Raw genomic sequence first — 11,314 nt, forward strand, 5'->3', positions numbered from 1 at the left:
CTTCCCGAAGTCTGACCCCCCCACACCCTGCCTCACAGCCCCGCCACCCTGCCTCACCAGGTGGAGGATGTTGGGCCTGGGGGAACAGAGTCCCTTCTGCCCAGGGCCCTGCCCGCCCTCCAGCTCCACTCGCATGGGGTACAGCAGCCACTTCCCGTTGGCAATCTCGTGGGGCCACATGATGTTGAGGAAGGCAGAGCCAAGGGTGTTGAGTGACTGGCCCTGGTTGGAGACCTGTGGCACAGAGAATGGGAAGGGAGGGAGCTGGTTTCTGAGCGGCCCTAAATCACAGAGATGGAGGGGGTAGGGTCGAGGGGCGGGCCTCGGGAAGCACAGTTTCAACAAAGATTCAGGATCTGAGACCCTGCTAGGCACCACTCTACGCCAGCCCCAAACCCAGGAAAACCGGAGAGGTCCCCGGGAGGTGTGGGAAGCCCCAGCCAAGCCAGAGCAAAGCTCTGAGGAGAGACATCAGCCCTCCCCCATATTCCCATCCCCCAGCTGAGACCCCAGACAAAGAAGCTTCCCCGGGGCTCTCATGGCCTCCCGTCAGAGATGACCAGGAAGCGCCTGCCCACAGCTGAGGTCCAGGAGCAGGGGGAGGCCTCGAACTCGCCATACGGTGGAAGACCCCACCCTTGGGACCTGTCTCAGACACTTCTCTGTGCCAAGAAGGGAGGGCGACCATGAAGGACCACATGCCAGGACACTCACCGTGACCTCATACTTGACCTTGCTGCCCACATCCCGCTCAGACCGCATGGCACTTTCCCCCCGCACCACGCCGGAGAAGAAGAGCTGCTGGGGAATGGCCACCCTAGAGAAGAGGGGTCAAATGGGGACTGAGAAGGCCTGAGGCCTGAGGCCCGACGGAGGGTCAGGAAGCAGAGCCCAGGCCTGGGCTTGGGAGTGGCAACGCCTGCCCCTCCAGCCCAGGTGCCCACTGGGGCCGGGCTTACCCCGTAATGGACAGTGGCAGCTCAATGAAGACATTGGCCCGGGCAGAGACGGGGTGCAGCTCCTGCTCGCTGATCCTGGTGTGTGGGCAAAGGCAGGAGTGGGCACGGGCACCACCTCAAGGGTAAGTCCCTTCTAGGTAGACATCAATTCCACTGCCCCAACCTTACCCACCCCAGGCCCAGCAGGCTTACGTGGACAATAGCAGCTCCACCTCCAGCTCTGTGGTCTCAATGGTGATTCCTGAGGTGCTGAGGATGAGGTAGAAGGCGATCTGGGCCAATGGTGAAGTGGGATTAGAGTCAAGGGAAGCCAGGAACTTGAGGAGGGGTCAGGGGTTAGAGGTCACTCAGATAGGGATAAGGGCAGATGTGCCAACCTGGGCATCTCTCTTCATGGGGTTCCCCAGCTCACACTCAACACGGGAGGCATTCTCATTGGACAGGCACAGAGGCTTCTCCTGGAGTGGGGAGAGGAGAGGTCAGTTTGGGTTAATGCAGACCCCCAAGACCATGCCCCCTGCCCCGGTCCTCACCGCAGGATCCAGGGCCCGCACTCCTGAGTAGTGCAGAGAGGCAGGGAGGCTGACCAGCAGCTGGGCTTCATGGGCATCGTCCCCATCAGCCTGGGGCTGTGCTGGATCCGAGGGAAAATTGGTGACCTTCAGCTCCAGGCCGATGAATGGCTGCCCACTCAGTGCAAACAGGGCTGTTGTCCCATCCACATCCCTAGAGGGTCAGATCCCACTCACTCTAAGATCAGAAAATCTCCCCCTGCCTCACCCACGCCTGCCTCCCTCCCCCAGTGAACGCCACTGGCCTCCGCTCCCTTAGCCTCTGCTCCCACCAGTCCAAGCCTCAGGTCCTCCCCATGTTCCAGAGATCCAGAATTGGAGCCAGGGGACCTTCGTTCTGATCCCAGCTCCACCACTGACTCCTCATCTTGGGCAAGTAACCGCTCTAGGCCTCTGTTCTCCATCTATGCAGTGGGACTAACAATAATTCCTACCTCACAGGGTTGGGAAGAACTGCTAGTCCTTGCACGGTAGCGCCTGTGCCCCATCACTGACCCTCATCTGCAGTCTTCTGAATCATCAGCAGGTCTCCCCCAGCCTTCCAGCCTCCCGCTGCAGGCTCAGCCCCTCCCTCTGCCTGGCCCTCCTGAAGGAGCTTCCTTCCGTTCCTTGAACTCTTGCCTGCCTACCCCACCTGCCCCCTTGCCTCCCTCACATGGGCAGAGGCTGGAACTCCGTGTCGCTGACCCGGGCACAGAAGCGGGCATGGACCAGCTGCAGATTGCTCTGACAGATCTTATCTTCACCACAGCCTTGCTTCAGGAAGTGGACCTGGGAAGAGATTTTTTCTTTTTTTGTTTTGTTTTCTTGTATTTGTTTTATTGATTTTAGAGAGAGGAAGATGGGGGAGGGGGGTGTTGCCTCCTGCAGGTGCCCCAACCAGGCATCAAACCCGCAACCTGGGTATATGCCCTGACTAGGAATTGAACCCGCCACCTTTTTGAGTACCAGATGACGCTCCAGCCAACTGAGTACATTGGCCAGGGCTGGGAAGAGATTTGAGAAGAAGGTCATTCCTAGGGGACAAGAAAGGGTGCAAATGTGTCACCAAGGCATTTGGTGGGGTCGAGTATCACAGGATTACACAACCCGGATTCAACTCCCAGATCTGCTGCTTGCTGCCCGTGTGGTACTGAGCTGGTCAGCTAACTACACCGAGCTGTGCCCTCTCAGTACAACGATGGGAGGGAGTACTGTGATGCTGCAGTAGAGACTAGCAGGCTGGTCCACTGCAAGACCCTCTCTCCCCAGCCTTCCTTGCAGGTAACTGAGTTCCAGATTCGGAAGGTGATGAGAACGCGAAGAGCGCCACTCCCAGACTGTCCATGAGAACCACACGAGGAGCTTTGTGCTCGCCCACCCGGCTGAGCAGGACGGAGGTGACCTAAGGGCCTTGGGAGCCACATTTGAAAATGGCAGACCCACGTCAGCCGGGGCCCCTGAATGACCCGTAGAATCAAAGAGCACCGGTCCCTCTGACTAGGAACACGTGACCCTTTGGGCCATTCTCCACCCGGAGGTCTAGTTGTGACGGCACCTGGAGACATGAGGAGCTGCTGGGACACACGTGAGGAACTCTGCGAGCTATGAGCGAGTGTCGCTGATGGGGGCTATGATCACTGCTCCTCCCAGCAACTTCTTCTGGCTAAATCAGAACCCATGCTCACCTCTGCTCGGTGGGTGCTGGGCTGGTGGGCATTGAGGATGGGGGCCACTGGGGGCAGCCCCTGGCCAGGAACCTGTCGCCGAAGCCGAGGGGTCTGCAGACTATAGGACAGGGTCACCACAATGGCCCGAAGCTTGTCTTTGACATTCTCCTGGAAAGGGGAAAGAGGAAATGAACACAAGAACAATCCCCAGCCCATAGCCTTGACCAAAGCCCCACCCAGATCTAGGACAAATTCTTAAACGTGGAAAGAAGTTTAGGGAGATGAAGGAGAAAAGCAGAGAGCTGAGCAAGAAGGGAGAGTGACTAGGGTGGAAAAGGGAAGAGACCCAGGATTTAGGGCTTTGAGGACCAGATGTGACCATGGACCCTGCCATCTCCATCTCCAGGGAGTAGAGAACTTGGCAGGAGACAGAAGAAGGCAACAGGTAAGGAGGAGGTCAGCCCGTAAGGGAGGCTTCCCAGAAGTCCAGATCTCAGGACGAGGTGTGCGCATGTTAGGGAAGAAGCTCAGAGGAATCCAGGAGAAGAGATCATGCCATGACCATGACCCTCAGTGGCCAAGGGGTCAGTGTCCACCTGTAACTGAAACATGGTGTCTCCGCAGACTCGGTCATGCTGGTGTTTCAGCCACACGGTGCCTGAGGCCTGGTGCTTCGGGTCATCTGGGCCACGGCTCAGGAAGGTCACACGGGGAACCTGGCCCCGGAGCCTTCGGTCTGTGTCCCCATCTAGCACATAATTCAGGGCTTTGGCAAGTGGGGAGAGGAGAGGAGACAGTGAGCTAGGGACCTGCTTCAATCTGACCCTGTTCCCAGGGGCCCATCTCTCCACCTTGCAGTGACCCGACCAAAGAGGTGGGAGGTGGGAAGGGGACCTCACTCACCCACAATAGGGCTGTAGCTGTTGGGGGTTGCCATGTAGCTGAAACAGACTCTTATGTCCACACTGTGGGGGGGCAAAGGGTAGCTGATGGGCCAAGGCCCCACCCCCACCCTGCCCACTCCAGACCCAGTCTCAGCCCCCATTGCCAAACTAGGCAGAGAAATGGAGAAGGGAGAGGGGCCTGGACGCCCTGAAGGTCCCCACCCAGCCTCCCTCCCCTTGGATCCCGCCTCACCAGACCAAGTGGCCGCCAGCACAGTTGGGCTGTTCTAGGTCAATGGCTCGTGGAGCAATGATGACCTCGTGGGAGACATGGAGGACAGGCCTGGCCCTGGGGAATGGGGAGTTGAGGGCACAGAGAACGTGAGAAGGTTGGGCTGGGAAATGGGAGGGGGCTCTTCAGCATCAGATTTGGGGTGAGCGGGGCTTATGTCCTCAGGAAGGGAGAAGACAGGAGCCCACCTGAAGAGCACAGCAGTGTCGGCCAGGGAGCCCACCAGCAGGTCAGGGTAATGGTTCCCATCCACGTCCAGGCCGCCCGACAGAGAGTAGCCGAAGGTCTTCAGGCTCACGGCCTCGCCCTCCAGCACCTGTGGGTCCTGACTGTCAGCCAGCACCCTGCCTCCCCTCCTCCCCTGCCCTCTGTTGCCATGCCCCTTGTGGCACCCTCACCCACTCCCTCATTCGAACAAACCCCTCACCTGGGAAGGTTTGATGACAACCCCCAGGCTGCTCCCATGGTAGATAAAGACTTTCCCATCCCCATCAAAGGGAGCGCCCACTGCGATATCTGTGCGAGCAGAAAAGGCAGTCAGACTGTGGGGGCAGGGGTGACGGGGTCCAGGCCCCAACGTTCCCTCCATCACTCAGTTCCATACCATATGTGTTCTATTTCACTGAGAAGCCACTGAGTCCCAGGCACCTTACACACCTCACAGCTCATTTTTTAAATATATATTTTATTGATCTCAGAGAAGGAGAGGGAGAGAGAGACAGAAACATCAATGATGAGAGAGAATCATTGATCGGCTGCCTCCTGCACACCCCGCACTGGGGATCGAGCCTGCAACCCAGGCATGTGCCCTGACCTGGATTCAAGCTGTGACCTCCTGGCTCATAGGTCAAGGCTCAACCGCTGAGCCACACCGGCCAGGCCTCACATCTCATTTTTAAACCTCTCAGCTGCTCTCTGCAAATATTACCAGCTCAGAAACGTTAGGTAACTTGCCCAAAGTCATAAAGCTGGTAAATGATAATGTTCAGGTGTGAGCCCATGTGGCTTCTCTCCCTGAGCCCTCAAAAGACCTCCCCTTGGGGGGAAATGGGCAACATCTGTAATAGTGTCAACAACAACAACAACAAAGAAAGAGAAGCCCTCCCCTGACCTCTGAGGCACCTCCCTGACCCTGCCCTTCCCCTCCCTGTCCTGAGCCCTTCCAGTTCCCGTCACACCTGGGAAGCCGTCGTGGTTGAGGTCCCCGAGGACAGCCAGGCTGATCCCAAACATGGAGTCGGGGGAGCCACAGAGACGAAGCGGGGAGACCTCAGCCCAGTGACCCCCCTGGTTCATGTACACATACACGGCACCTCCCAGCTCTTCTTGGCGTTCAAAGAAGTAGGGGGCACCCACTACCAGGTCTGCCCAACTATGGAGAAAGAACGACAGTCAGTGTGGGGTCCTGCCCACCCAGGGAAGTCAGGAGGAGATGCCAGAGGCCCCTCGGACCTTCTGGGCCCAGCTCCCCCGGCTCCACCCCCGGCCGCCCACTCACCCGTCATTGTTGAGATCAGCCACGGCCAGCGAGTAGCCAAAGCCGGAGGTCAGGCGCTCCCCTGACAGCATAACTTCGGGCACCAGGCGACTGGCACTGTCTTTGCGCAGAATGACCACAGCCCCCTTGTGGTTTGCACGGGGGGCCCCTGCGACGAAGCTCAGTTCCTCTGCACGCACCAGGCTCTTCCCCGAATCGATGGAGAAACCTGGGCAGTGTGACCTCCCAGTGAGCTCAAGAGCCAGGGCAAGTCACAGCCCCCCACCGCCTCTCCTCACGGGTCTGGAGCCAGAGACGGAGCCCCCCTCCAAGTTCTCACCGCCACAGATGCACTTCTCCGCCCCTCCAGAGGCCTCACAGCCCCCCACCCACCCAGAGCCTGGAGTCTGGCACAAGAAGGGCAATGAGATCAGCCTCGGGGACTGGGGAGGAGAGAGAAAGGCAACGGCTGAGAAGCCAGACACTGGGCAGGAGCAAACCCACCCCTCCGATTCCCAGAGAATTCCTCTGCCCTCTGCACGCCCAGGGGGGCCCATCCTGTCCAGGGCACCTTCTGCGCCCCCACTCCCACCATCCTGGCAGGGAGCGAAGTCTTCACACGGAGGCGGGAGACAAGGGAAGTGGGGAAGAGCTTGATCCACCCCAGTATCTCCCAGGCCCCCTTTCCTCCTTCTCTGCCGTGGGATACAGATGAGACAGTGAGAGGGACTTACCAACACGGCTAGACTTTTCTGCGCACACACACTCACACTCACAAACCCCTATGCAGACTTTTGTCCACCATCCCTCCCTGAGAAAATGTCCCCCTGGAGGTCTAACCTCCTTCCTTCCCACATGGTGTCCACCCATCTCGTAGGTTCTTCTCACCCCCCACCCCTGCCTTGTAGGTCCTTCCTCTATGAAGACCCCTGTTCACAGCCCCTTAGGTTGTCCCCGATGGGGTCTCTTCTTCTTGGGCCTGGTCACTGGACCCAGCTTGTCTCTGAAATGTGGACCCAACATGTATTTCCCTGGGTGTGTGTTGGGGGAGGGAGGGGAAGCCAGGCCAAGCCCCCAGGGCCCAGGAGGACGTGGGTGGGCGCTTACAAACCTAAGTAGCTATTCAGGGCCAGGTCTCCGGCTGGTCCTGGGAGCCGGTCAGCGGGGTCCAAAGTTTTATACACCAGCTGGTCGGGGTCTGAGCTATCAATGTTGGTCACAAAGAGCAACCCTGTTGGGGCCGGGGGGGAGGGGGGGACAGGGAGAGACACCGGGGAAGGGACATCCAGAAGACGGGCCACGGAGTGGAGAAACAGAGCCAGACACAGGCAAGAAGGAGACGAGGAAAAGGCGGAGAAAGAATATGAGAGAGACAAAGAGGCCAAAGGGATAAGAATAGAGAAACAAAGACAGAGATCGAGACGGACAGAGACAGGAGGGTGGGAGCGTGGAGAGGGAGGACAAGAGAGAGGAGCAGAGGGTTAGAGAGGCTCTGGGCCAGGAGGGGTCCCTACCAAAGTAGCTGTTGGCAGGGACCGGGATGAGGCGGGGGTCCTGCTCCTTCTCACCCCCCGCCTCGTAGGGCCCGTCGTCCAGGTGGGCCAGGTCCGCTGAGCCCTGCGCACAGAGCTCCACCCTGGCAGTGCCTGCAAGGACAGACCTGTTAGTGCCAGGGCAGGAGCCCCCTTTAGGCCAGATGCTAGTTAGACAGCCACACAAGGAAGCCCCTCCTCTCCTTTCCAGCACCACCTCCCCTCCCCCCCCAAGCTTCTGGGGTCCCACAAACTTGGCACACACTCACCGAGTGTCAGCTCAGCCAGCGGCAGCGTGCGGAGACGGGAATGGGAGTGATGAGGTGTGGGCTGGTGTGGTGGTAAGGAGGACCAGCCGTGCGTGTGGGCTCATGCCAGCGTGTTGAGGAACCCTCGGCCATGCGAAGGAGAGGAGATACCTCCATTCATGTGTGTGCTGGCATGATAGGGGTGGAAGGCGTGGCAGTGCCCGGGGCTACATGGCGGTGAACGTGTGGGCATGCTTGGCCACGTGCTGGCCGCAGTCCCCTCTCTGAGCTAAGAGGACAGTTTGGTTCCCTTCTCCCCTCCTGGAGGAGTGACTCACCCTTCCAGTTATAGGTTCCTGGGGCCCCAAAGAGGAGGTAGTGGCTGTCAGGGGAGAAGGCAGCGGCCGCGCCCTGCTGGCAGAACCCAAACTGATCGTGGCCCTGGGGGCGCCCCTCACAGAACTTCCACTCGCCACCATCCAACTCATCGTGGATGGCCAGGTCCTGGCTTAGCACAAAGCAGCGGCCGATCACATCCCTCGTCTCCAGGATTTGGTCCACTCGCTGCCTGGCCTCATATCTGTGTGCACAGGTCTGCAGGAGGAAGGAGGCAGGGGCCATTCCCTTGGGTGGGCCCAGGCCTGCTTCAGCCACGCTGCCCACATGCAGACACGAGGCAGGCGCTGGCTCATGTGCACGTACCACACACACACTCACAAACCCCTGTGCGGGCACCACTTGAGCACCACCAGCCCCGTGTTACCATAACCCACTGTCCTATCGGCACCCACTCCCTTGCCCTGGGCACCCACAGGCATGACTAAGCCAGAACACAGGCCTCGTGGCTTTGCGATTACACCCAACCTGCCAAGTTTGACCCTGTCTCTGGCCCTCTGTGACATCACCTCGTCTTCCCCCGCAACCCCCCGCCCCGCTCCACTCTCCAAGTTTCAGTTATTCTTGAAAGCCTGGCTCAGATCGCACCATCTGCAGGAGTCGTTTCTCTCCACGCCTTCAGACTTCGATCATCTGGGACTATACGCTCACTTAACATTAACCGTGCTCGGCCCCATACTGACCTGAATTCATAATTGTGGCCCTGGAGCATCCCATGTGCCCAACGGTTGCCGGTTGGATTCCCTGTCAGGGCACAAGCCCGGGGTTGCAGGCTCGATCCCCAGTAGGGGGTGTGCAGGAGGCAGGTAATTGATGTTTTGCTCTCACATTGGTGTTTTTCTCTCTCCCTCTCCCTTCCCCTCTCTCTAAAAATCAATGTTTAAAAGTCTTTGAAAAAAATAATAATTGTGTATTTGTGCATGTTAGTAATGATACAGAGAGAGACAGAGAAGGAGAGGACGAGAATCTCCATCTATGCAGTAGCTATGTGAGGCATGGACCAAGCTTTTCCCTGTCTTTACATAGCCTCTCCCAGCTAGCTCAATGCCTGATGCTTAAAAAGTTCTCAGTAAGCGTTTGACAGATGGGTGAATGGATGAAATGTTTAGACGGTTTAAATTTATAAGGACAGGGGCCATGTCTTATACTTTTTTTATATCTCCTTGAGGTCCTGGAAATCAGACCATCATACAAATGCCCAACCTGTGTTCTGTAAGCACATCTATGCATTTGCACACGCGCACACACACACACACACACACACACACACCACCCTGGCATGCGGTTACGGAAGTGGTACTCACAACAATCTTGCCCCCAGGACCCTGACTCCGAACACTAACTCCCAACCACTGGTTCTCCTTGCTCTCCTTCTGCACATCCGCTGGAGGCAGGACACTGGGAATTAGGGGAGGGAAGAGGAGGCCAAGTCCTCTCCTCCCTCTTCACGTGCACGCCCCACTCCACTCCCACAGCGCACATACCTCCCTGGTCAATGTCCACTCTGTAGCAGTCAGTCTCCTCCAGGCTCAAGGGGCAAGCGAAGAGGCCTCCAGTGCGGTTCGCCTGCTGCCCAGGCAGAGCCAGGGCCTGGGGAGCGCCCACCAGCAGCCTGTGCCATGGGGCAGGGGCAGGGGCAGGAGTTAGCAGCCAGAATGCTCCCCCTCCACAGAGCTGCCCTGGCCCAAACCCTCAGTACCAAGCAAAGGCCAAAAGGCAATTTCCCAAGTCCTGACCAGGGCAGGTTAACATACTTGGCCATGTAATCATCATGTTACATATGCACATACTATCTGGATGAAGAACCACATGCACAGTAGATACACACACACACACACACACACACACACACACACACACACACCCCTCACCACATGCACAGTAGATACACACACACACACACACACACACACACACACAGCAACCCGACAGCCTGGCCAGCACTGCTGGTTTGAAAGAACCGCCTGTTTCCAGCACCTGTTCCTGACCAGGCCTTTCCCACCCACTCCCTGGCCCCATTCCCAAGCTCTGCCCTCCTCCCCAGTCCTAGTAATAGAGGCCCAGACTGGCACCATGAGGTGGCCCAGGGATCAGGTTTGGAGGCCAAGCAAGAGGCTAGACATGGGCCTGCTTCCCCGCCCCCCTTTCATCAGGGACCCACCAAAGACCCCACCCCAACAACCCTGCCAGCACAGGGTTCTACCAGTCACTCCAGCCGGCAGGCAGCAAGGTAGAGGCAAATTTCTCATCTGGTCTCCAATCTTCCCTCCATTCTCCCCCCACTTCCTGAAACCCCTTTCCCAGCCTTCCTTCTCCTCCCACAGACCCACCCCCCACTTTCCCAGCTACAACTTTCTTGGCAGGACAATTTTCCACAATCACAGCCAAGGCTTCTTCCCTGGGAGAGGACTGTGCTGGGAATGGAGGCCGCCTGGGTCCCTTGGGGCTGAATCCCCGGGCCAGGAGTAAACGGGGGTGGGGGATGAGGTGACTGTCACCCAGCTGGACAAGGATCCTCTTTTCGAAGAAGGAGAGACTGGAAAGTGACAGCAGGGCAAACCTGGAGGCCTCGCTCCCACGCTGTTGCCCTCCATCCTCCTTCCCGGGGGTGGGGAGAGGCCCAAAGCTGTGTGGGGCAGCGCCGCAGGCAGGCATCTGTGGGGCACTGTGCCATTTCTGATGGTGCAGGGGGAGGGGAGGGCACAGAGCCATCTCCCTTCCCACAACTCCTCCTGGGCTCTGCCCAGCTGTCAGCCCGTGTCAGAGCCAGTGTCAAGAGGCAGAAGGGGGCGGGGGGGGGGGGGGGGGGGACGGAGCACCTCCTTGTGCAATTTCAGCTGCACGCTGGGCCTCTAGTAAATCAATAAGAAGATTTAAAAAGATAAAATGACATGTTAACAACTATTTTTTGAAAATCTATCTGCCAAGCCCTGCGCCAGGCACTGGTGAGACAAGGAAATCATATTTATCCGGCACCTACTCAGGGCCAGGCTCTAGGCTAAACGCCAGGGACATGAGGAGCTAGCGTGTATCGCTCTCTACCTGGGTGCCGGGGCTGGGCAAGTCTCATGCATTATCTCATTTAATCTCCCCACAACCCACGTGAGGGTCCTTTTCTGGGCGTTAGAGGAAGACACTCGCGCAGAGACGTTCGGTAGTGTGCTGGGACTCAGACGCACGTGGGCCCAACTCCAACGCCACGCCCTTCCCACCACACTCAGGGACAGGCCCGCGCCCGAACAGGGACCCTGAGCAAAAAAAAAGCAACTGAGTGGCATGGCCAACCTTCAGACAAGTCTGCAGGA

The 11,314-nt window shown here is 58.2% G+C and overlaps 1 protein-coding gene across 1 annotated transcript in view; it reads right to left on the reverse strand.

The window, feature by feature from the left end:
* The window catches only part of ITGA7 (integrin subunit alpha 7), an 18,019-nt gene extending 6,940 nt beyond the window's left edge, over positions 1–11,079 (reverse strand). The window contains exons 1-20 of the mRNA XM_015557410.1: positions 11,052–11,079; positions 9,494–9,700; positions 9,314–9,393; positions 7,952–8,207; positions 7,348–7,479; positions 5,855–6,062; positions 5,535–5,728; positions 4,784–4,872; positions 4,545–4,672; positions 4,318–4,413; positions 4,084–4,145; positions 3,777–3,946; positions 3,199–3,348; positions 2,187–2,302; positions 1,493–1,685; positions 1,337–1,417; positions 1,152–1,231; positions 960–1,034; positions 715–817; positions 58–234 (exon numbers count right to left, since the gene is read on the reverse strand). Of these exons, the coding sequence (XP_015412896.1) occupies positions 58–234; positions 715–817; positions 960–1,034; positions 1,152–1,231; positions 1,337–1,417; positions 1,493–1,685; positions 2,187–2,302; positions 3,199–3,348; positions 3,777–3,946; positions 4,084–4,145; positions 4,318–4,413; positions 4,545–4,672; positions 4,784–4,872; positions 5,535–5,728; positions 5,855–6,062; positions 7,348–7,479; positions 7,952–8,207; positions 9,314–9,393; positions 9,494–9,700; positions 11,052–11,079 (2,625 nt within the window). The remainder of the gene's footprint in view (positions 1–57; positions 235–714; positions 818–959; positions 1,035–1,151; positions 1,232–1,336; positions 1,418–1,492; positions 1,686–2,186; positions 2,303–3,198; positions 3,349–3,776; positions 3,947–4,083; positions 4,146–4,317; positions 4,414–4,544; positions 4,673–4,783; positions 4,873–5,534; positions 5,729–5,854; positions 6,063–7,347; positions 7,480–7,951; positions 8,208–9,313; positions 9,394–9,493; positions 9,701–11,051) is intronic.
* Between the last annotated feature and the right edge of the window lie 235 nt (positions 11,080–11,314).

This window comes from Myotis davidii, unplaced genomic scaffold (genome assembly GCF_000327345.1).
Source record: "Myotis davidii unplaced genomic scaffold, ASM32734v1 scaffold509, whole genome shotgun sequence".
NCBI classification, from domain to species: Eukaryota; Metazoa; Chordata; class Mammalia; order Chiroptera; family Vespertilionidae; genus Myotis; species Myotis davidii.